The sequence below is a fragment of the Hippopotamus amphibius genome, chromosome 16 (assembly GCF_030028045.1).
Source record: "Hippopotamus amphibius kiboko isolate mHipAmp2 chromosome 16, mHipAmp2.hap2, whole genome shotgun sequence".
In the NCBI taxonomy this organism is placed as follows: domain Eukaryota; kingdom Metazoa; phylum Chordata; class Mammalia; order Artiodactyla; family Hippopotamidae; genus Hippopotamus; species Hippopotamus amphibius.
The window spans coordinates 59051091-59075296 of record NC_080201.1 but is presented as its reverse complement, the minus strand read 5'-3'; the positions used below and the strand labels follow the sequence as shown (position 1 = coordinate 59075296).

General features: G+C 58.4%; 1 protein-coding gene across 5 annotated transcripts; it reads right to left on the bottom strand.

The window, feature by feature from the left end:
- Positions 1-68: 68 nt before the first annotated feature.
- POLD1 (DNA polymerase delta 1, catalytic subunit) lies at positions 69-22886 on the bottom strand. Of its 5 annotated transcripts, none has more exons than XM_057712928.1 (27): positions 22842-22886; positions 15357-15559; positions 14885-14998; positions 12775-12921; positions 12564-12689; positions 12310-12478; positions 12143-12224; positions 11912-12041; positions 11227-11393; positions 10865-10969; positions 9415-9555; positions 9225-9335; positions 8696-8887; positions 8510-8598; positions 8314-8430; positions 8024-8137; positions 7553-7700; positions 4830-4925; positions 4577-4714; positions 3299-3474; positions 2844-2996; positions 2602-2704; positions 1632-1764; positions 1432-1545; positions 1021-1073; positions 840-937; positions 69-252 (listed from the first exon to the last, which is right to left on the bottom strand). In XM_057712928.1, exons 2-27 carry the CDS (start codon positions 15556-15558, stop codon positions 147-149), a joined length of 3324 nt encoding a protein of 1107 aa, XP_057568911.1. In that variant the 5' UTR covers position 15559; positions 22842-22886; the 3' UTR covers positions 69-146. The 5 variants fall into 5 exon arrangements, 4 of the variants coding, with proteins under 4 accessions (XP_057568911.1, XP_057568910.1, XP_057568912.1 ...); XM_057712927.1 differs by lacking the exon at positions 22842-22886 and adding an exon at positions 21953-22222 and having other exon boundaries at positions 80-252; XM_057712929.1 differs by lacking the exon at positions 22842-22886 and adding an exon at positions 21953-22222 and having other exon boundaries at positions 80-252; positions 11263-11393.
- Between the last annotated feature and the right edge of the window lie 1320 nt (positions 22887-24206).

Here is a 24206-nt window from a genome sequence, read left to right as displayed (position 1 = left end):
CCCGGGCAGGGCTTATGACAGTGGGCCATGACCCAGCCCCCTCCCCGAGACCATGAAGCACCAGGTAACAAAAGGCCTAAACTTTATTAATTCTCCACCCGTCCCATCCCCCAAGGCCCTCGCGGGAAGTCGGCCGAGGTCAGAGGTCACCAAGCCTCCGGGCCAGGGGGCCCAAAGCGCCTCAGAAGCTGTTCCTGGTCCTCCAGGTCCTTCCGCACCTTCTTGCGCATGTAGAAGATGGGGCAGTCCCGACTGCAGGCGAGGGCGGGGGTCAGGGCCGCGGCCGCTGCCCGCGCCGCCTCGCAGTCCCGCTGCCCAGCCCAGTGGTGGGGCAGGGGCCGTTCCCAGGACTTTGGCCCCTGGGTGCTGCCCACCCAATCCCTCCTCCCACGATGGGCTGTTTGCTCAGCGGGCATGCGGGGAGCCGGTAACAGCGGGTGCTCGCTCAGGCGCTGGGCCACCAGCCGTATATCACCTGGCACCTGGCGTGGGAACCCGCCCCGCCCACCCGTTCCCTGGGGAAAGCCCCGCCCCGCCCTGGGGGAGGGGGCCAGAACCCTGTGTGTGTGTGTGGGGGGCATTTCCCAGGCAGATACTGGGTGCCCGGCCCTCCCCACTCCGCAGCCCCCCACCCCCACCCCCAGAAGGCTGGGATGGGCACCGGCCCGTTTTGCAGGCCAGGACACACAGGGTCAGTGAGACCCCACAGCCAGAGGGAGACGTGGCGGGGGCAGAGGTGCTCGAGCCTGAGAACCCGGAGCCAGGGGCTTCTGTCCACAGGCTGCAGTGGCCGGGAGGGACCTGGGCAGCTGGCGCTGCGGGCCGACAGGCGTGCCCACCTGGTGCAGATGACGTCCTCGTGCAGGCTGCCCTGACAGCGCTGGCACTGGGTCCAGAGGCGTGAGAAGCGCTCCTCCAGGGCGTTCAGGTGGGACACCTGGGGACGGCAGGGCTGAGTGGGCGGGCCTGCTCCCCACAGCGGCCCCTCCCCGCCCCCCCCCCCCCCCCCCGACCCCTCACCTCCTTCTGATACAGCTCAGACTCCCGGGGTTGGCAGAACTTGCACACGGCTCCTGGGGTGGGGGAGGGGGGCAGGTCAGCACAGGGGAGCTGGGGCCGAGCCAGGTCCTGGGCCGCCCCTTCCCTGCCCCTTCCCCGCCCACTGCCCATCCCGGCTTCTGAAAGTCCCCATCAAGGAGAGAACAAGGGAGCAAGTGTGTGGAGAAAACTCCCTGGGGAACTCCTGGGGTGGGGGGCCCAGGACCCTCGTAGGGGTGCCGGCAGACGGGAGCCCCCCACCCAGGGGCCGGGGCTGTCAGCCTGGGTAGCCACGGTCATGCAGCCATGCCAGCTTGTGGGGCTGGTGCCGGGGATCTCGGGTGATGGCAGACGTGGGAGGGCCGGGGGCCCGGGGTCGGGGACCGTGCTCACCCTGGTGGCTGAGGACCGTGCGGCAGCCGATGCAACAGTTTCGGCGTTTGGCGAAGGCCAGGAGGCCGCCCACCTTGCCGGTGAGCACCGTCTTGCAGCGTGTGTGGTCCCCGCCTGCAGGTGAGGGCAGGCGGTGGACCTGGTGCCCTCCCCCGACCCTCCCCCCCGGTCCCCCCCGCCCACCCGGGCTGCCCTCGTACGCAGCAGCACAGCCTCCGCGCGGCCCTCGCCCAGGATGGGCTCGAAGATGCGCAGGAGCGGCTTGGCGAGCTGCTGCTCCAGGTAGTACTGCGTGTCGATGGGCAGGCTGTGCTCCAGCACGAAGAGGGGGTCCTGCGGGCAGAGCGGCCAGAACGGTCCCGTCAGCGGGGCAGAGTGGAGCCACACACGGGGGCCCAGGAGGGGAGGAGGGGCCGCGGTCCCTGCCAGGCAGGGGGCAGGGGCTGTGGTCAACAGCAGGCAGCTGGAGTGAAGGGCGCTGGGAGCTGCGAGGGGTCCTGCAGTCACCAGTGAGGGCAAGGGTGGGGGACAGTCACTGGGCCCAGACTGGGATGGGGTCAGAGATCATGGGGGTCCCTGGCCATGGGCTCTATGATCCATGCTGGGGTCCACAGGTAGGAGCCCTCAGGTCACCAGGGAAGGGTCAGAGTTCACAGTGAGGACGGAAGGCACGGAGGTGAATGTGAACTGGAGTTGAAGGCTGGAAGCCCAGATAAGAGGTGGTGGGACAGGAACTGGGGACTGAGGAAGGGGTGGTGGGGGTCCGAGGTCACTAGACATCCAAGTAGGATGGGAGGAGATGTGAATCCAAGGGAATGACAAGTTGAAGAGCCAGGACCAAGGACCCAGAAAGAGACACAGAAACAGAGGTAGTGAGACAGACACTCTCACTTTGTGCAGCGAGGCTGGGCCCCTTCTGCAGAAGGGGTCAGAATGGGGCGGGGGGGTGGGGGGGGCCGGGGAGCGGGCTGGGTTGGGAGGCCTCTCCAGAGGGCACTGGGAGGCCCGGGAGCAAAGCATCATGGAGCCAACTCCCCGGGGTGTGTTGGGGGGCGGTTCTCAAGGCCCCATGGGGCCCACAGAGAGAAACACCCTCCCCGCCCGGCCTGGAAAGCAGAAGTGAGAGCAGAGGAGAGCTGGGCGGGAGCGGGCAGCCCAGGTGGGCCTGACCTCGGACTTCATGTAGGCGGCCACGCCCTTGGCGGCACCGATGATCACGTAGGGGACACGGTCGCCCAGGCTGGGCGCGCTCCCGGGGTCCCGCTTCCTCATCCTGCGGGGAGACCGGGCGGCGGGCCGGGTGAGGGCAGGTGGGACGGTGGGGCTGGGCTAGGGGGTAGGAAGTGGTGGGCCCAGCTGGCGGGAGAAGGTCTATTTCTAGCCGGTCCCGCCCCCTCCCGCGCTGGGCGGACCTCTCGGCCAGCTCCACGTGGGCCTGCTTGCCGGCGTAGTCTGCAGCCGCGCGGGTTAGCTCCTTGGTGATGACCAGCTGGGAGATGTCGATGCGGTTACACAGCAGGTCGGAGATGACCTCCTGCGCATGCGCCACGGCTCCCGCGGGGTCTCTGCAGGGGGCGGACCAGTGGCTGCGATGGGGCCCGGCTGGCACCTCCACCGCCCCGAGGCTGGGGGACCAGGATGCGCTCCAGGGGCGGGGAGGGGCCCTGCCAGCCCGCAGGCTGCCAAGTGGCAGAGGCAGGGCCGGAACCCACAGCTGTCCGACCCCACTCTCTTTCCGCAGCTCCGCCACCGACGAAGGGCTGGGCCTGACACCTGTGTCCCCAAGGGAGGAGGGGCTGGGGGCCGGGCTCCTGGGCCTGAGGGAGGAGGGGACGGGCTCCAGGTCCGCCTGGGGGGTTCCACACACCGGTGGATGAGCAGGCGGCGCAAAGAGGCGGTGACGAGGTTGGCCACTAGGGGGCAATTGTCCCTTCGCACGGCCTCCAGGCCCTTGCAGTCCATGCGGTCATGGGCGTCAGGCCGGGAGGAGAAGAGCAGGCCCGCGTACCGCTTCTTGCTGATGAGCAGGTACGGGAAGTAGACCTGGGGAGAATCCGCGGCTGAGACCCCCGAGGCTGTGGAGGCCAGTGCCCCATCCTGAGGCTTCCCCAGAAACTGACAGGGACAGACGGGGATGGTTGCCGAGACGCGGGTTTGGTAACACTTGGGAAGATGGACCCTAAGGCCCCAGCACCTCAGCTCAGAGGGACACCCTCAGCATTTCAGGGACCCCGAACCGGAAATGGACTGGGATAAACCTAGACTCTAAAACCCAAGATCCAGACACTGGGGTGAAGTCTGGAGAGCCCCAAATGGGGGCCCGAAACAGACCTGAAGCAGACCGGGAAGACCAGGCAGCACCCCCTCAAGCAGAGGAGACTAAGGGCAGGGAGTGAGCCCTGAGGCAGAGACCTCCCCAAACCGACAGGCACCAAATCTGAGAGCAGGTGTACCCCAAGGCCTGACCCCAGCTCTGAACGCTGGGGATGAATTCGACGTGAGGGCTGCCAGACCCAAGCCTGTCACACACTGGGAAGCGGGGAGCCCTGGACAGTGGCGCCCCGATCCAGGAATCACCCCATCAGGGCCCTCTCACACCTAAAAACACAGAGACGCTCCAAGACGGACAGGGTCTTCAGGAAACAGACACTGTCCTGCATAGCAAAGCCCAAGGCTTTTGGAGGTTTCCAAAACCAAGGTCCCTGAATTCAGGAGGATCCAGGCAGCAACACACCTCAGAAAACTGGGGCTTATGAAAAATCTTTTGAATACATAAATAAGTAAAAATAAGGGACTTCCATGATGGTCCAGTGGTTAAGACTCCACACGTCCACTGCAGGGGGCGCGGGTTCAATCCCTGGTTGGGGAACTAAGATCTGGCATGCTGCGTGGCGCGGCCAAATATTTTTAAAAAGTAAATAAAACTGGGGCTTATGAACTCAAAGAATGAGATACCCAGGGCACCCAGATCAGCGCACTCCGAAATGGAGACCTGAGCAACATCAGGGGTTCCCAGAAGCTGACACAGCAGGAGAACCCCACACAAATGCGTTCTTAAACTTTGCAGGCACCCTGAGAATCAGACCCCCCAAAACTGGCAAGACCCACATCTGCCCACTCCAAGTACTGGGCAGCCACCACTTACTTTCTCAAACTCTAGCCGGATGGGTGAGGGGAAGTGGCTGGACACCCAGTCCGCGGCCTCCCGTCCCAGGGCCATCGCCTCAGCCACAGAGGAGACGCCGAATCGGCACATGACAGAGTCAGTGTCACCATACACCACCTGGGGAGGGGCACATGTGAGCCGGAGGGGCGGGGAGATGCTGGTGGCCCTTGCACTTCCCTCACTAGCCCCAGGCCTGTCTCAGGCAGCAGTGGGCAGGCAGGAGGACCCTGACCTTGGCAGTGGTGCTGTAGCCGTTCTCCACCGTGTACTTGGACTCCACCAGCTGCTTTGTTTTCTCAATCATCTGGCGCCCGAACCCGGTAACACTCTGTCAGGGAGAGAATCACACTGAGTGAGGGCCCAGGGGCCATCTGCAGGAAACACGGGCTCAGGGTCCCACCTCTGCTGCTTCCTGCAGGTTTGAGCATGGGTGAGCCACTGCCCCTCTGGGCCTCCATTTCCAAATCTGCAAAATGGGGCTACTGAGCTGCTCCTTAACGGCCTGTTGGAAAGAAGTGGGTCCCTGGCCCAGAGCTCTGGGCACAGAGGAGGAACTGACTGCAGCAAATTGTGGTAGAAAGGCTCGAACCAGAAGAGGCCACAAGCTCAGTGTTTCCCTCCACGGAGGTGCTGAGAAACCTGCAGACACTGTGGGCAGCTCTCTGTGGTGTAGGACCAATGACATTTCTGGTCCCATCCCCTCATCCTTGGGCAATCAGAAACGCCCTCCCAAAGGTAGGGGGCTGTACCAGGGCCATGGAATGACCACTCCTTTCTAAATAAGGACACTGAGGCTGAGGGAGGAGGAGGAACACACTAAGGAAAAATGAGTGTGATCCTTCTTTTTGTTTGGATCCAGGCAGAAAACCTTTCTCTTTAACTAGAGCATTTAGGCCACTTATGTTTAGTGTAATTACTAATTATATATGAGCTTAAATCTACTATAGAACTAACTGTCTTCTATTTGTTCCACCTGTTCTATGTTCCTTTTTCTTTCTAACTTTTTTCTGGAATGACTCAGTAATTTTTTTTTTTTTAATTCCACCCTGCTGCCCCTATAAACTTGAGAGACAGAAATAGGGAAAGAGGCTAAGAAACAGAGACATAACAGAGACAGAGGGAAGGGGCTGAGGGAAATGACAGAGACAAGTCAGAAAGCAGCAGCCACGATGAGGGAGCCCCAGAAGCAAAGCCACACCCTAACCCTCCCCTTGGGGGCTGGAACCTGACAGCCAGTTATCCACTTCTTTCCACCAAGGAGGATGGGGGAGGCCACCAGGAATTATGAAGGGCCTGTAAGAGTGGCAAAGGTGGCCTACGGTAAGAGATTAACCTCGCCCAAAGAAAGGCCTGACTCTTGGCTGGCTCCTGGGAGGGACTCTCTAAGCCCTTGATGTGTCCTGCCTGACAAATGTCTTTGTTCATCTGGGACTTTGGGTCATACCACGTGATCTATGCTAACATGATTTACAGTAGGGGCCTTGGGCCACACGGTATCAGCTTGACCTCTGGAGGGACTGGAGACTGAGGTACTGAGGTCAGTCACAAGGTGCTCCATGCATCTAACCCCCAATAAAAACCCAGGATGCCACGGCTCAGGTGAGCTTCCCTGACGGGCAGTACCGCGTGCACAGTCACGCATCAGCGCTGGGAGGAATAAGTGCTATCTGCAGGACTGCCCTGGGAGAGGCGACTGGACGCCTCCACCTGGTCTCCCCTGGACTCTGCCCCATTTGCCTTTCCCTTGGTTGGTTTTCATCCCTATCCTTTCACTGTAATAAATCATAACCATGAGTATAAGAGCTTTTCTGAGTTCACTGAATCCTTCTAGTGAATCACTGGATCTGAGGGTGAGCTTGGGGGCCCCTGAACTGCAAGTGGGTGTGTGTGTGTGTGCACAGGCCCCTCCCAGCATAAGGCCCACCCACTGCCACGTCTTCCAAGCCTTCCACCCAGAGCCATGTGAGGACTGACACAATGTTCAGGGAGGGAGTTCCCCGTGACTGGAGGTAACCAAGTCTAGAATGTGCAGGGACCCAAACCCCAGGGGAAAGGGCTAGACAGAAGACCTTTCTAAGAATCTCTCAGGCCATAAGCTGAAGCACTGATCCCAGCTTGGCAGAACCTCAGAGACTCTGGCCCTCTGTGGTCTTGCTGTGGGTCTGTCTTTTGTCTAAGAGGCAGAGTAAACAGGCCTAGGATGCTGCTATGGGTGGGGAGGGAGGCAGTGGGCTTTTCTGCCCACATTTCCTCTTGGAGCAGAGCACTGTCCTGGCACCAGCCAAGTGTCCTCACTGGGGTCCTCACACAGGGACAGGACGGGGGCCCCTTGTGCCGACTGTTCTGACAGTGACTGAGGACACACAGCAAATCAAGTGCCAGAGCCTGACCATGCTGTTGGGTGACCCCCGGCCCCCTGACAGAGACATGGCCCTGTTCTCCCATCAGGAGGAGGGAAGGAACCTGCTCTCTGCTCCCCCACCCTCATGTGGACCAGAGGAAGAGGTGGGCTGGGGTGGAGACTGCCAGGGACATAGGGCTGTCAGGTGACTGTGTGACAGGTGGAAAGAACGGGCAAAACTGCTTCCCTCCCTCAGTCCCTCGGCCTCTGCCTTTCCCGCCCCGCCCCACCCCTCCCCAACTTTATTTGTCTACAGAGCGCCAATTGCTTTCCTATACACATTTATTGCTATGGCCATCTGTGTCCCCGCGAGGCTGGGCATAAGAGCAGCAACTCTCGTCCCCTATGTCACCTGCTGGACCCACAGGGCACAAAGCCCAACCTACAGTGAATGGTCAGCAAGTGTTTGCTGAACTAACAAATGAACCAATCACGCCAGCATCTGCTCTCCAAAAGGCCAGCGGGTTGAGGTGACCTGGGCCCTGACCTCTACCACACTAAGCACTGGTTCTCCGCAAGGGGGGTTGTCTGTCCCCCCGCCACTGTGCACTCACCTGTGAGATCTCCAGGCATGGCAGCTTGCCCACCTGGGCACCCGTGAAGCCGTACACAGAGTTGGCGCTCACTTTTAGCGCCAGCTGCCGCCCGTCCAAGACCTGCCGCCGTAGGGGGTCTGTCTCTTTGGCCAGCTCGGCCTTGGCCCTGGGAGAAGGAGGGGAGGGGGGAGCAAAGGCCACTCAGGTGGCATCTCAGGCCTTACGGGGAGATGAGAGGCCTGGGCCTAGGCACTGGTCAGGGTACCTCTCCGGACAGGGGTGCCACGTACAGTTGTGCAGGCTGCACACTGCCCAGAGGTGCCCAGCAGAGGGGCTGGACGGAGCTGCCTGCAGGGGGTACCTTGTTCTAATTCAGGCACAGCTGCAGTTAAGTGCACCCACGAGGGACAGGGATTGCAGGCCACCTCAGCAAGTCTGAGATCTGAGCAGGGGTGGGGGTGGGAGGGGGCGAGGGGCTCAAGAGCCCACCTCTTCCGGGCGCTGAGGAGGTTCTCCAGGATCTGGGGCAGCAGCCCCTTCCGCACTGATGTCTTCACAAACTCGTCCCCTGTGGGCGTCTTGATGAACTGATCCTCAGTCAGCCTGGGTTGGAGATGGTGGGGGTAGTGTCTGGCCTCCCCAGATCCTCCTCCTCCATCCCCTCAGGACCCCCCCCGCCGCCAGTCCCCTCCCCTTCCCACTAGCTCTGGGTCCCCAGCCCCACCGGGGCCTGCCCCCGGGTGGTCTCAGGGTACACGTGGCGAGGGAGGCCTCCATACCCCAGTTTCTGGGCGGCCCCAGGCCGTAGGAGTGTGGTGTAGCACAGATTGTGGGCCATCATGATGGACGGGTACAGCGAGGAGAAGTCCAGGGTGGCGATGGGGACGTCGTAGTACCTGGGGGGGCGGGGAGGAGTCAGGGCCAGGAGCCCCCCCCCCCCCACCCCTGCCTGCTGCCCCCACCGTCGGGCCTCACCCTTTCAGGGGCTCGATGACCGTGGCCCCCGTGTAGTCCTCACCACCCTCCGTCTTCACCACAGGCATCAGCAGCCCCTGGCGCATGGCCTGGGAGAGGAGAAGGCGAGGCGCAAGGTGGGCGCGGGCAGGGCCCCTCGGCGGGGAGCGTGGTGGCCGGGGCCCGCCCTGGGCTCTGCCCGCTGACCTGCCGCAACAGCTGGGACACGACTTTGACCTGCTGGCCACGGCTGAGCAGGTAGCCGAGGGGCACGCCGGTGACGCGCGCCATCTCCATGGCGTTCACCAGCACCATGAGGCGCTCCAGCAGCCGCAGCGGCAGGAAGGCATCCTTGAGGCAGTACACGGCCAGGCGGCGGCGTGTCTGGTCGTTCCCGTTCTGGGGACGGGGATGGAGGTCAGCGGTCAGGGAGGCGACGGCGTGGGAGGACGGAGGGGAGCAGGGCACCGTCTGGGGGCCTAGTGTGGACGAGAGGTCGGGGCAGGGCAGCAGAAGAGAGGTCGCCACGCCAGAGACCACGGGAGTGGGGAGGGATGTGTGCCCCATCTGCAGCGTGGAGTCAGAGGTTGAAGGCAGGAGGTGAAGGGGAACGTCAGGAGAACAGGTGGGAGGTGGACGTCCAAGGCCGGGAAGGTAGGTGGGCAGCTGAGGGCCAAGGTCGGGAGGGTGGGGAGAGATGAGGGCGGCGAGAGACGAGGTCGGAGGGCGCGGGCACCTGCAGGTCGGTGATGATGCTGTGCTGCACGTCCTCCTTCTGCTCACCCAGGAAGTGGAAGCTCACAGCATTGAGCGTGTAGGACCGGAGCTTGTACTCCCGCAGCAGCACCTGCGGCGGGCGCGGCGGAGTGGGTGGCGGCCCCGGGGAAGCGGCGCCCGAGGGCGGCCCCCGGCCGGGGCAGTCGTACCTGCAGCATGTCCATCTGCACGCGGCCCACCATGCTCACCACCTTGCTGTCCCGCCGGCCCGTCTGCCTGGACTGGAAGGACGAGTCCCGGATGTTGGAGCGGAGGCCGGACACGCGGCCCAGAAAGGGGAAGCCCTGCACCTGGAGGCACAGCACACGGGGAGGATGGAGGCTGGCCAGTGGCTCTGCAGGGCCAAGCCACAGAAACAGTGACCAGACCACCCACGACACGGGCTACGGTGCCGGCCTCCTCCTGCTGAGAGCCCTCGGGCCAGGGGCAGCTCTGGGGCAGAAGGACCCTCTGAGGCTGGGCAGGGATGGACTGCAGAGAGACGGGGGGAGAGAGAGAGTCAGGGCTGTGGGGGTGAAGGACGGTGCCCAGGGGCTGAGAGCTGCGCCTAGGTGGGGAACTGGAGGAGGAGCAGACTTGGGGATGGTGCTGAGCTTGAGGGGGCAGCAGTGGGTGCACAGGGTGGGGGGCCTGGGGGACGGCCGGGGGGGGAGCACAAGCAGGGGACAGCGTGGAGAGCTAGGTCTGTGCTGGAGACGGCGAACTGGGGGGACCAGGCATAGAGGAGAGGCCCGAGCTGGGATGGGAGCAGTGAGGCTGGGGGTGGAGGGGAGCAGAGGCCCAAGCATGAAAGGCTGACAGGGGTGGGCCTCTCCCTGGAGCTGCTGGGGGCCTTAAAGTGTAGTTATTTGATTTTTCCATTATGAAACTGGCCAAACATAGAGAAGAGGAAGAAAATAATACAATATATCCCGTTAGGAGTTGAACTGTGTCTTCCTAAAAGATGCTAAAGTCCTAACTCTTGCACCTCGAAATGTGACCTCATTTGGAAACTGGTCGTTGCAGGTGAAAAAGTTAAGATTAAGTCCTTAGAGTGGCCCTGATCCAATATGACTGTGTCCTAAGAAAAAGAGGACATTGGAGCACAGAGACATGCACAGTGGGGAGAGTCAGGGAGAGCACCACGTACACACCAGCCACGTCTGAGGCGACCAGCAGCTAGGAGAGAACTCAGAAGGAACCAACCCTGCGACACCTTGACTGGCCTTCCAGCCTCCAGACTGAGAGACGACATACGACCGTGGGGCTTTGTTACGGCCGCCCCCACAAACGCGCACGCACCCCACGCCCACACCAGATTCAAGCATCAAGATTTCGCTACCTACTTCAAAGAACCGCCCCTTTCTTCCCTTATATTTTGTTGACATGTTTTGAAGCCTAGGGAACAAGGCACTGCACCCCTGCCCACTCCAGTCCGCCCCTCCAAATACACAAGCCTTTTCTTACTTAACCACAAATGCTTCCTTGTCTCTGCAAAAGCCACGGGAACCTTCTGCGCTTTGAGCGGGGCAGGGACGGGGCCAGAGCCGGGGTTTTTGGGGAGGCCTCTGGAGCTGCCGGGCAGCCACCACACCCTGAGCCCCCACCCGCCTGCCGTACCTTGAGGTTCTGGGCCCGGGAGATGAGGTACGGAAGGTCGAAGTTCTGGATGTTGTAGCCAGTGATCACGTCGGGGTCCATGATGCGGATGAAGGTCGACCAGGCCTGAGGCGGGAGCACACAGGGTCACCCAGGCTGTCATCCCGCTCAACCCCCTGCCACGGATCCTCCCCACTCCCGGAATGTTCTGGAGGCCCTCAAGAGCAGCCCTAGAGCCCTCCCACCCACGGAAGACTGGGCAGGTTCTTCTGAGAACAATAAATCAAGAGGGGAAACAGCTCAGAAAATGACCTCGTGCCTGGGAGGTGCGGTGTGGGGTACTGAGGAAAATGGGGGGCAGGGAGGTGTGGAACGAGAGCCACCTGGAGTAGGTCCTCCTCCCGCTCGTAGCTCTGCACCTTGGCGCCCAGGATGGGGGCGCAGGGCCGTAGGGTGAGCGCCAGGCGCAGGAAGGGCTCTGGCTCGCCCCAGCGCAGGCCCACCGAGCAGATTTGGATCACGGGGTCCCGCTCGGGCTCCGGAAAGATGCCTGCACAGGGAGGGAGCAGGGGTAGGCAGGGGACCTGACTTCTGATGCGCCCTCGTGGCACGTCAGGTGGGTGCACCTCTAAATCTCACCCAGCCTGTCCACTCCTTTCTGTCCCCACTGCCTGCAGACCCTGCATGATCCCCCTCGGACCCTCCACTGCCTGCATCTCCAGGCCTTCTCCTCCTCCCTCACAGACTGGGCCAGTCCTGCCCCAGGGCCTTTGCACTTGCCGCTCTCTCTGCTGGGAATGCTCTTTACCCCATACCCCTGCCCATCCCTCTTCACAAGGCTTGTCCCCTCACCCCTGAGGTCTCCCCTGCCCACCTGTCTGAAGCAGCCCAGTCCCTCTCCACCACCTCCCTCCTTTGCACTGCGAGTCTTATAATAACCCATCTGCTTGTGTGTTTACTCCCTGCTCCCTTAGAGAGCTCAAGAAGCACAGGACTTCCGGGGCAAGACGGGCACATCGTTAACACCCGGAAGGAGGGAGCGAGGATCCCCAGGCCCCGGGGACAGACCTTTGCGGCCAGCACACTCAATGTCGAAGCTGAGCACACGCAGAGGTGCGATTCGCTGCCACTGCCCTTCTGGCGGGTGACTGACCACATCTGACCACAGCACATCCGCTTCCAGCTGACACTGCGTGGCCTGCGGGGATGATGTGGGTCAGCGGATGCAGGGTCCTGGCTTCGTGCCCACCCACCCCCCCACCCCCCCACCCCCCCACCCCGCGCTGGGGATCCCCACACCTTCCCCTCCGGCCTCAGGATGTATTTCCCTGCCGGGAGTTCCAGCCAGTTGCAGCCGACAATGTCTGTGTCCACCATGAACCTGCAGGGGGATGAGGGTCAGTGGGCGGAGGCTGGCTGGGGAAGGGGAGGGGGCGAAGGTTGGAGAAACGACGCAGGGGCCATACCGGATCTCAAAGTCAACGTTGGCCTCATAGGGCGCGAAGCTGGGGGTGCCCAGGCCGGCCACGCGGATGCCCTGCTCCAGGAGGCGGCGCGCAGGGGCCATGAGGCGGGGCAGTGCCAGGGTGATGCGCAGAAACGGGGAGGGGCCGTGGCCGTGGTACCCAAACATGCCTGTGGACAGAAGAGGCTGGCACTGGCCCAGAGGGACCCCCACCCAGCCAGCCCGCCAGCCCGCCCGCCCCGGGGCAGCGCTCACTCTCCCGGGAGCACAGCTCCGTGGACAGCACGGCCGGCCCTGTGAGCTCTTTGCCCCCGCGCTGGTCCCGGCTGATGGCCGCGTTCAGCTCCCGCTGCAAGTCACTCAGGTGCTCGGGCCCGAAACCTGGGTGTGGGAGGGCCGGTCAGAAGTGCAGGGGGCCTCTGGGAGGCCAGGGTGAGGAGGGGTCTTCACGGTCGGGGCCACTCACCAGGGGGCGCCGGGGTGTAGAAGTAGGGCGCAAAGCCGTGAATGTGGCAGCAGACGGAGACGCCCTCGTCGGTGACCCCAAAGGCACGGAGCACTGGCACGGGGCCCTGGGATGGCGGGGGCGCCCCAGGCAGGGGCCGCGCTGGGCCTGGGGGTGTCACAGGGTAAGGCAGAGGCTGCCCCCTTGGACTCCACAAAGGTGTGCCTGCCTCCCTCCTGGTTTCCGTGCCCACCCTTGTCCTCTTCCAGTCCTTTGCCTGCCGCACAGCTAGAGGCAGCACCCATCTTTTTGTGCAGATCAAAAATTTTCTTTTCAAAAGCAGAATCAACTTTGTGGGGGCAGCGTTAAGGAGTTTTAACACAGGGACAGATTCGAGCTTTAACGCAGGGACAGATTCATGTGACCACCGCCAAAACTGGGGTACAAGACAGTCCCGTCACTGCAAACAGCTCCACAGAGCTGCCTCTTTGTAATCACACCCGCTTCCACCCTACCCCCAGCACTGCCAGTCTGTTCTCCGTCATCCTGATTTTGTCTTTTTGAGACCATCTATAGAGTGGAGTCAAACAGAACGTAACCCTCTGGGTCTGGCTTCTCGCCATAAGCTTGGCATCTCTCGTATCCATCCGTGACACTGCGTGTGTCAACAGTTTGTTTCCTTTCATTGTGGAGAAGCACTGTGTGGTGTGGTATCCATTCACCCGCCGCAGGACGTGTGAGCTGTTCCCAGGTCTGGGTGGCTGCGAACAGAGCTATCAACGTGGTTTTTGTCTGAACGTGGGTGTCTGTCTCTCTAGGGTAAATACCCGGGGTGGACCTGCCAGGTTCTATGCGAAGAGTAGCTTTAACTCTCACATCTCAATAAAGCTTGGGGGAAAAACTAAAAATTCAATTGCCTCCAGAAAAATTTTAAAAAGAGTAAGTTGAACTCTGTAAGAAACTGCCAGGCTGTTTCCCAGAGAGGCCACATCAAACTGTGGCCCCACCGAGCACATGGAGTTCCCGGCGCCCTGAGTCCTTGCCCAGGCTTGGCGTTGTCCGTATATGTTACTTTAGCCTTTTTCGCTGGTGTGTGTTTGTGTCTCACGGGGGCTGTCACTTGTTTCCCTGATAGTTCATCACACAGAGCATCATCTCATGTGCTTATTAGCCGCTGCAGATCCTCTAGCGAATGGTCCAAGTTCCCTGTCCACTTTCAAACTGGACTGTTCTCTTTCTGTTGAGATCTGAATGTTCTTTACTCGCAGCACTGGTCCTTTGTCAGATCTGTGGACTGCAAATGTTTTCTCTCCACCTGTCGCCTGTCTTTTCACCCTCGTGCAGGGGAGTCTTCGAAACGCAAGCTGGAGCTCGAAGGGGGTCTCTCCATCGCCAGAGACTCGCCAGCACGCTCAGAACCGAGCCCTGAGGTTCTTGCTGGGCCAACAGGATCTCATGTAACCTCCCAGCTTCATCTTTGCCCCTCACTCCTGCCTCACTGGTCTCTTGGCTGTTCCTTAAAACGTACCAGACCTGCTCCCTCCTCAGGACACTCTGTCGGGAATCCCACTTTCCCAGACATCCCTATAGCTCCTCATCACCTCCTCAGAGGGGCCTTCCCAGACATCCAAGATGCAAGGTCCAGCACCCCCACACGACCTGATGCTCCTCCATTACCCTCACCACCACCTGATACTCCACTTCCACTTCCTCTTCCTTTCTGGGTTTTTTTTTTTGTTTTTGGCCATGCCAGTGCAGCATGCAGAATCTCAGTTTCCAGGCCAGGAAACAAACCCGCACCCCTTGCAGTGGAAGCGTGGAGTCTTAACTGCTGGACCACTTCGTTTCTTATTCTGCCTCTCCTAGAACGTGAGCCTCTGAGAGCAGGCACCTGGTCTGTGCGGATGCTCAGTTGTTCCCAACTAACTGGATGGATGACTGGATATCATACCACACACCTCTCTCCTCTGAGAGGAGCCAGCTCCTTCAGCCCTCAGTTAGAAGATTCCCTCCCTCTTACAACCCTGGTCACCTGGGTGGGAACTGTCTGTGTCCATCTCCTCCCACAGAGCCAGAGGGGCTGACGCGGCCCCCTCCTCCCACCCACCAGGCCTCTATCCCCCAAACTCACCCACGTAATGGTCGATCTCCAGCTGCTGGAAGATGAGGGGCTCTGCCTGCGGATCCAGGTGGGGAGGGGAGGGCCGAAGCCAGCGGGCATCTGTGGCTGCCGGGGAGAACTGCCCTGGATGGGGGCGAGGGAAGCAGGGCTCCATGGAGTCATGGTCCTGCTTTGGAAATAAGTAACTGCCTTCCCAGCCCCACCCGTGATCCCTCAGGTGGCATCCAATCTGGGAAGGAAAGTCAGGTGGAGGTCGTGGTCTGGATCAGGCAGGAAACTCCAAAGAGATTGAGGAGTCAAGGATCAAGGTCAGAAAAGAAGCGGCAGGAAACAGAGGTGGTCTATGGACGTGGGGTCAAAGGTCCGTCCCTTGTGAAGCTCAAAGTGAGCCAGGGCCTGGCAGTGAGAAGTTACAGGTCCGCTCCATGGTTCAGACGCACGACAGGCATGGGATGTGCGGGGCTCCTGCTCCAAGTCTCACCGTCCACAGCCCCCTCGAGGGCCGAATGCAGCTCCTCCTCCTCTTGCTCCTGCAGCCTGTGCTCGGCCTCCATCTCCTCCATCAGCGCCAGCTCCTCCTCGAACTGCGACGGCCGATACGTATCATCCTCATCCCAGAGGCCCCCACGAGCCCGCTTCGGGGGCACCCCAGGCCCCGGGCCCGGTCGCCGCTTACCATCCATCCTGTGGGGCAAGTCGGGGTGGAGTGAGGGTTCCTGTCCTCTCCACGGCCTCCCGTGCACCCACCATGATCAGGAGCCTTTTAAAATCTCTGGAGTGGGGAATTCCTTGGTGGTCCAGTGGTTAGGACTCTGCATTTTCACTGCCAAGGGTGTGGGTTCAACCCCTAGTCCGGGAATTAAGATCCCACAAGCCGTGCGGCCAAAAAATAAATAAGTATCACAAAAAATAAATCAATACCTCTGGGATGCCTGAAGCATAACATGACTCTCCTTCCCCCCACAAACACTCCCCCCACCACACCCCCTTGCAAGGTCAGGGGGTGCTGGCACCTTCCAGATGCTCAACCATCAGCAGGCAATGCCCAGCTCAGTTCACTCTTTTCCTCACATGCTCAAGCCCTCCACATCCTTTCTGCCCCTGCTTGCTTGTTCCTTGCCAACCCCACAGCACCTGCCCTGCACGACTTCCTCCCTCATTCCCCATCACAGTCTGGGTTCTCAGCGCATCCCTTTCCTTCCCACGAGCCTCTGTCGTCAATGCCCTCGCCTGCCCCTCTCCCCCTTGGCCCAGGTCTTCCTTCAACAAACAGCTGGGAAGTGCCTCCTTCGGGCCTGAACGTGTGAAATTATTAAAAAAGAAAAATAAGTTTTAATTAATTATTTATTTAGAAAAATAAGTTTTAAAAAAGTATACCTCTCCCAGCATCAGGCCAGGACACAGGGGATTATGGGAACTAAGAGCAGACCCAGACCCAGCTGGGAGGGGGTGGGGGAGGGGACAGGTCACCTGCCCTGGGTTCAAGTGGACACCTCTGGATCTTATAACTATCCCCCCACATCCAATCTCCCCTTAGTCCTTTCTGCAACAGACCCCTTGCCTTGGAGCTGTCACAGGCAGCCCAGCCTGAGACTACATTTCCCAAGATGCACTGTGTGTGTGTGGGTGGGGGGGGGAGTCACATGATCTCGTTCCTTCTCATGGACCGAGGGTGACAGTGAGGTGTGCAGCTTCTGGGGCAGCCTGAAAAGGAAGCCTACCTTCCAGCCTTTTCCTCCTTCCCCATGGCTGGAGCGTGGACATGGTGACAGTGAACCAACTTGACCACGGGGACAAGGACAACACTGAAGGGAACGCAGAGCTCCAAGATGGAAGGAATCTGGGCCCTTGATCACCTTCTGGAGCAGAGCTGCCTACCTTTGGATGGTTATGGGGAAAAATAAACTTGCATCTTGCCTGGGCTACTGCGTTTGGGTGTTTCTTTGTTACAGCAGCTTAGCCTAGACCTTAACAAACGCAGCATGAAAAAATTCTGAACTGATTGTGGATGTGTTATGGCAAACGCTGGTGGTATACATGGCACACCTCTCGGCATTAAAAAGGAGGTGGCTGCTGATATACACACAAGATGATCGAATTTCAAAAACATGCATAAAAGAAGCCAGACACGAGCACATGCTGGGGAAATGGGGAGTGACTTTGGGGTGATGAAAAAGTTCTGAAACTAGACAGAGGCAGTGGCTGCACAAGACTGTAAACGTGCACTAAATGTCACTGACTATACACTTTAAAATGGTTAATTTCACCTCAATTTAAGAAAAGAGCGTATATGTTATATGAAGCCATCTACATAAAGTTATAGAATAAACTATGCTCGTCTATGGCACTAGAAATCAGGCTGGTGCTGCTTCTGCGGGGGAGAGACTAACTGGGAAGGCACATGAGGTTGTTTTGTGGGCTGATGGAAATGAACCACACATCCAACTGTATGCCTGAGACCTGTGCATTTCACCATGTGTAAATTGCACCTCAAGTAAAAGCATCAAAGTGGGGAGGCTGCAATTCCACATCTAGGGGTTATGTTACAGATAGACTCTCACGTAACGAAAAACTGCATCTACAAGGTTATTTCCGGCAGCATTGTTTGCAGTCCCAAAAGACTGGAAACCACCTAAATGTCCTCCCCTGGGGGACTGTTTAAATAAGTTACATGAATTCTGTTCCACGGAATATTATGCAGCTCTATAAAGGAATGAGGAAGCTCTCTATGTACTGAGATAGAGGACTCTCAAAGGCCCATTGTTAGGCAGAGAAAGCAAAGTGCAGAATGGCGTACTTAAGAGAACTTTTGTACTTAAAAAAAAAAAGATGTCTAAGAAAATGTTTACCCTGATTCTAATCACTAGGAAACAATCAAACCAAAGTAAAGACTGGCCTGCAAGATGGAATCTTCAAAAAATGTCAAAGTCATATAGAGGGGAAAAAAGGCCAGGAAACTGTTCTCGATTAAAGGAGAGACTACGTAGGCATGACAACTAAATGCAAGATAAAGCAAATGAGGCAGCACATTCATGACGGGCAAATCCAGGCAAAGGGTTCATGGGTGTTCACTGTACTTGTCTTGGGGACATCTCTGCAGGCTTGGAATTTTTCAAAATTAAAAGACGGAGGGAAACACATAACATAAAAATAACATTTTCACAAGGTGGGTGGGAGAATATATCTAAAGATGTTGGCTTTTCATGCATAATTCTGACAGGACAGGTAATACACTGGCAACACTGGTTCCCTGGGGGCCTGGGTGGGGAGATAGTTTGGCCAAGATCTAACTCATATACCATACGATTCATGCATTTCAAGTGTACAGTTCAATGGTTTTCAGTATATTCAGAACTTGTGCAACCATCACCAGTCTTTTTTAGAATACCTTCATCGCTCCAAAAAGAGACCCTCCCAATTCAGCCCACACCCCATCCCACCCCCGGCAAAAGCACCACTGACCCACTTTGTCTAGATGGATTTGCTATTCTGGGGCATTTCTAGAAATGGAATCTCGTGTCTGGCTTCTTTCTCTGTGGATGCTGTTTTCAAGGTCCACCCACGATGTAGCACAGATCACTGCTTCGTTCCTTTTTATGCCTGAATATTTCCCCACCACGTGGCTATCTCACATTGCGTTCATCCGTGAGAGTTTCTGCACCTTTGGGCTCTTGTGTATAATGCTGCTATGACCGTGCAAATGCAGGTTTTGTACAAGGAGGGAGAATCTGAACAACTCCTCTTCTGCGTCCTCTAAATGAAACTGTGCACATGCATGGTTGATCTCAGAGGAAGGAAAGAGCTTGGAGGCCTTTACTCCAGCCACACAAGTAGCCAGAGAGATGCAGAGAGTTAGGACCTAGGGGAGAGACCCGGGTGAGGCAGAGGAAGCAGAGGGGTTTCCAGGAGCCCTGACGAGTGGCCAGACCTGGCCTGGCAGAGGGAGGCAGAAGAGGGCCCCCGACTGGCTGCCCTAGGTCACTGGGCTGTGGCCAGTGGGTATGATGGGAGGGCAGTTGTCACTGGAGCAAAATCCAGGGTCCTGGACTAGTTCCCTATCTCAGGCACCATCCTTAGCACAGTCAGGCAAGGCAGCATGAGAAGGGAGGCGGCCCCTGGGTGAACCCCTCGGCGGTCCCGGCACAGGGCAGGGGCTTGGCAAAGGCTGTACTTCTCCCTTTCTCGATGCTTCAGTAGCAAATGCTGAACAGTGAGCAAACCCAGCAGTAACACAGTGATGAGTGCCTGTTCCGGGTCAGAGGCCAGTTTCTCTGTGACACGCGCTCCCTCGAGGTTGTCATCCCATCCCACCCAACCTCACGGCTTTCAATGCCACCTCTATGCTTTTGTGTCTCCAGCCCAGACCTCAGCCCGGGCTCCAGGCTCACAGATCCAAGTGCCCACCGTGAGCATGTCTCTCAGGCACCCTAGACTCCAAAGCCAGGCTCCTGCTCTCCCCTCCCCAAACCTGCCCCTCACACCCCACAGTCTCCCCCGACTCAGTAAGCGGCAGCTGCCATCAAGCCAACAACCTTGGAGTCACCCCAACTTCTCTCTTCCCCTCAGATCACACGCTCACTTCATCTGTAAATCCCATCAGTTCTGCCATCCAATGGATGGGAGTCCCACCGCTTCCTGGCCCCTGCACGGCCCCCAGCCTGGTCCCTCTGGCTCCCTAAGATGCTTGGCCTCTTTATTTTGCACATTGCTGCTTGTCTGGCTCCCCCTGCTGGAAGATGACTGGGACTGGGATGCAGTTTCCTTCACTGAAGTACCACCAGTGTCAATAACAGTGTCTGGCCCTTAGAGGGCACCAGAGAAATATCTGTTGAATGAATGAATAGCCTTGCCCGCCCACCCCCCATCTTCCTCCTTTCACCCCGCCCCTCTCAGTGTTTTCTCTGCTTAGCAACCAAAAGGATCCTGTACAAATATGTCACATCATCCTGCCCTTGCACTGCTCAGAGCCGGTGTCTGGCTCTTGTCTCATGCACAGTTAAAGCGAAGTTCTCATCTTGGCCCACAAGCCCCTGAACAACTGCCCCTGCCTTCTCTTTCAGGGACACCACCTCTGCCCTCTCTCCCTTGCTCACTCCAGCCACTTGCCTCCTCTCTGTTCCTTAAACACTCCAGGCTTGGCCCTACCCCAGGACCTTTGCACAAGCTGTCCCCGCTGCTCGGCCAAATGTTCTTTCCCAGACGTCCCTCCTCCCCTCCAGGTCTTTGCTCAAATGCCAATTTCTCAATGAGGCCTGCTTAAAAATACAGCTGTGCTGCCCCATCCCGATACTCTCCAACCCCTTCCCTTGTTTTATTTTTCTTGCTGGCCTTTGTCACCGTCTGGTGCACTATATCAGGTCTTAAAGTTCTCAGGTGCCCTGCACCTGCAGCTTGAGCTTCTGGCGGGAACACATCAGAACGCTAATTGTCAGGCCCCACCCCAGGCCTACTGAACCAGGGCCTCTGGGGGTGAGGCCCAGCAACCCGTGTGGTATCAAGCCCTCCAGGGACCCTGATGCTTCTCAAGTCTGAGAACCACTGCTTATTTATTTTGTTTACTGTCTGTTCCCCAAGAGGAGAATGCAAATGCTGTGAGAACAGGGATTTCGTCTTTTGCTTCCTGCTAAACCTCACGTCCCCAGGAGAGAGCCTGGGACTGAGTACGTGCCCCACAAGCATTTTTCGAATGCAGAAGGAACTCACAGAATTTTCACCAAAACTTCTGAAGTAGGTGCTGCTATTAACCCTCCAAAACAACGACCGGAACTGAGGCCCAGAGAGACAAAGTCACCTGCCCGAGGCAGCACAGCTAGCTCAGAGGGGCAGAGCCAGGGTTCAAACCCAAGCAGGCTGGCTCCAGAGCCCCACTGGTAACCAGCACTCCAGACTGTGCCAAGAAAGATACGGGGCTGAACTGCCCTCAGCCCTGCGGGGGAGACAGAATGAGGACAGGCTCACCCCCGTACCCCGGCTCACGCACACCTGCCCAGGGATCGATTAAATATTTTGAAATGTACCTATTCACTCCTGCCCCCCCAGAAAACTACACTTTTCATGCTTTGGCCTTGTCCCTCCTCTGGGCCTCCCTGACTTCTGCTGCCCTTGTCACGGGCTGGGGACCATGTGGGCTTGTGTCTGACTCCCTCAGCAGACAAGGAACCTTCGAGAGCAGGCAGGGCTGCTGCTATTTTGGGTCCCCAGCACCATTCAACACGGGGCCTGATCTTGGGATGTGTTTGCTGGATGAAATTCTCCTTTTTCTTGGCCACCTAACTCCTCTGCATCCTCCGAGACTCAGCTCTGCTTCAGCTCCTCCACGCTGATCAGTGGACCCTTGGGGCTCCCACAGCGCCTTGGAGCACTCCTGTTATTTCACGAGCCATGATGGCTTCAGGCTGGGAGGTCCTCACAAACAGGTGTCAGCAGCTGGCTCCAGTCCGGGTCCCCAGAATCACCCAGCACAGTGCCTGGAACGTAGGTCACTTCAAGTTGGGTCAGTTTAGACTCCTCTCCAGTGTCACCCACTCCATGAGTCCGCCCTGAGCCCCTGCCTTCTTCTCTTGGCTCCCAAATACCAGTGCTGCCTGAGTGCTCTGGCGTGAGATTTCCTGTCTTTCCCCAAACTGAAGTATCACTAGTTCCCCAGGGCCCAGCAAAGGCCCTGCCACAAAAGCAGCTGGCTGAAGGAGTGAAGAGCAGGAACAGCACTGCGGGAGGAGGGAAGGGCGAGGCAAAGGCCCTGAGTACGGCAGGAACCTAAGGGGCCTGGGTGGGGAAGTGCAGGAAGGAGAGGGAAAAAAGGCAACAAGGGGTTCCTGGAGTGGGTGTGGCCGTGAACCTGAGACACTAACATCACCCTGCCCACTCACTCCACCTAAGCTCTGCCCTCAGGGTGGCACCCTCTCAGCCTTCCCTCTACAGCCTGCTGCTCAAACCACAAACCCCAGTCATCCTGGGCCCCGCTTCCCTACACTATCCCATCGTGTGGTCTCAAACCCCAAAGACAACCTACACCTAATGGATTCTCCCCACCTGCACCGCCAGCAGAGCCATCTACGATCCCCTCTTGCCTCCTACCTGGCCTCCCTCCTTCCACTCTTGCTCCTGCTACAATCCCATCTTCAATCAGCAGCCAGAGAGTTTTTTTAAACGCAGGGGAGGGTCATGTTGCTGTGATGTTCGAAACCTCCCCTGGCTTCCTATTGAACAGAGAATAAAAGCTAAGCCGCATACCGAGATTTACAAGCCACTACAGGATCTGGTTCCCTATCCTGTTTCCAGCCTCACTTGTTCCCTCCAGCTACAAACACGCCAAGCTCCTTCCTACTTCGAGGCCTTTGCACTGGACGATCCCCCTGCCCGGATCTTTCTTTCCGTGGTTGACTTCTCTCTCAGATCAGAGAGGATTCCTGATCACTCTAGTTAAAGAAGCAGGCTACTCTGATTTACTTCGCTTGGGATAACGTATCACAGGCTTGAAAGCATTGCTTTACCGTTATTACTTATACTTGTCTGCTGTCTGTCTGCCCCCGAGACAGGGACCTTTTCTGACCTGCTCCGGTTGTAGCCCCTGCTTCTAGAACACTGCCTGGCACAGAATACTCAATATTTAGTGAGTAAAAGATGACGCTATGCCCCCACGTGCACCATTCAGTCCCCAATGCTTCGGGTCTTCCCAAAGACCCTCCAGGATGAGTCCCCGGAGCCCAGCGCCCAGCGCATGCGCCCCCCGCACGCCGAGGGGGCACCCCCACCCTCGTCATCGTCCCCGCGCGTCCCCCCGCACGCGCCCACGACAACAGGCCCCTGCCCCTCCTCCGCGCGCCCCTGAACCTGGGGGGGCCCTCCCGCTGACACGCCCCACGCGACCGCTCGCAACCCTCTCTCAGACCCAAGTGCCCGGCTCCTCAAGGCCCCTTCCCTGCCAGGCCGAACCCCACGCAATTTCCCTTCCCCCGTAACTCACCCGCTTCGAACAGCGTTTCCCGCCACAGCCCACGCCACCTTGACCCCTGACCCCGGCGCGCGCAGGCCCAGAACCGCGGCGCGCCAGGCCGGACCACGCCCCTCCCGCCCAAATAAGGGAAAGCCACGCCCCGTTCCCCCGCGCCTCTGGGGCGCAGGCCACGCCCCCTCTTTCCGATCTGGGCTGTGGTTCACTCCCCTTGCTGAGAAACTCCCACCAAACCACGCTCCTTATGACGTATGAGGCTCAAAGCCACGCCCCCTCCTTGCCGCCGCCTGGGGACCCAGTGCTAACTGCGCGCGCCCAGCGGCCCTGGGCACACCTTCCCCCACGACTCCGCCAGCTCTACGGTACTGAGCGCGCTCCCTCTGCTTTCCCACCTGCCTCCTGGCCGAGGCCTTGTGGGGAGCACCACCTGGGCACAGTTCCTCCTTCAGCTTGTGCATCCTGACCTTTTCCCTCCCCGTAGAGGCTGCCCTGTCGGCGCTCAGCTCCTGGCCTGGCCGGTTCTCCTGTCTCACGGCCAGTTTCCGCATCTGTAAACTGGACTCAGCACAAGGCGGGAACACCTGTAGGGCGGGATGCACACTGCTTGGGATGGGACGGTCACTACTCTCACTTCTGCTGTTCCCTTTCCCTCTTCTAAAAAAATAAACTAATATTTTTCAGTACCCAACCCATCCCTCCAACCAACACCCTCTTCACCCTTGACCGGGATGCAGCTCAGCTCGGAGTCCCCTCAAGGCGTGGCGCAGGAGAAGGAGAAGTTAGGAGAACTCCACTGCCCTTCCTTACTTTGAACTCCTCTGGGCCTCTTGTGAAGCCTTGCCTGACTTCCTCCACCTCCCACGTCGCCCCTTGCTGCCCCCATTAAAGCCCCTATTCCATTACCTTCTAGTGTCCTTGCTCAGCTCCCCCACTACCAGCTCTGACTAGTGGATAACTCCAAGGAGGGACTTGATCTTTTTATTTATTATTTTTATTTTATTTATTTATTTTTCAAGTCTTCATTGAATTTGTTGCAGTATTGCTTCTGTTTTATGTTTTGGCCTTTTGGCCCTGAGGCATGTGGGACCCTATCTCCCCGACCAGGGATCGAACCCACACCTCCTGCATTGGAAAGCAAAGCCCCAACCACTGGACCGCCAGGGACGTCTCTTATGTTTTTAATTTTATTTTATTTTTGGCTGTGCTGCCCAGCTTGCAAGATCTTAGTTCCCTGACCAGAAAGGAACCCGGGCCCCGGAAGTGAAAGCTCAGAGTCCTAACCACTGGAGAGCCAAGGAATTCCCTAATACACATTTTAAAGTTTACTTATTTACAATTATTGCAAAATATCAGCTATATTCCCCGTGTTGTAGAACA

What these genes read in the sequence shown, in the direction of transcription:
- POLD1 (XM_057712928.1), bottom strand. Translation starts at nt 15,558, where the DNA reads ATGGATGGTAAGCGGCGACCGGGCCCGGGGCCTGGGGTGCCCCCGAAG. An exon ending in CACGTGGAGCTGGCCGAGAG is followed by an intron (nt 2,705 to 2,843) that starts GTCCGCCCAGCG and finishes GTCTCCCCGCAG; the next exon opens with GATGAGGAAGCGGGACCCCG. An exon ending in GAGGACGTCATCTGCACCAG is followed by an intron (nt 253 to 839) that starts GTGGGCACGCCT and finishes CCTCGCCTGCAG; the next exon opens with TCGGGACTGCCCCATCTTCT.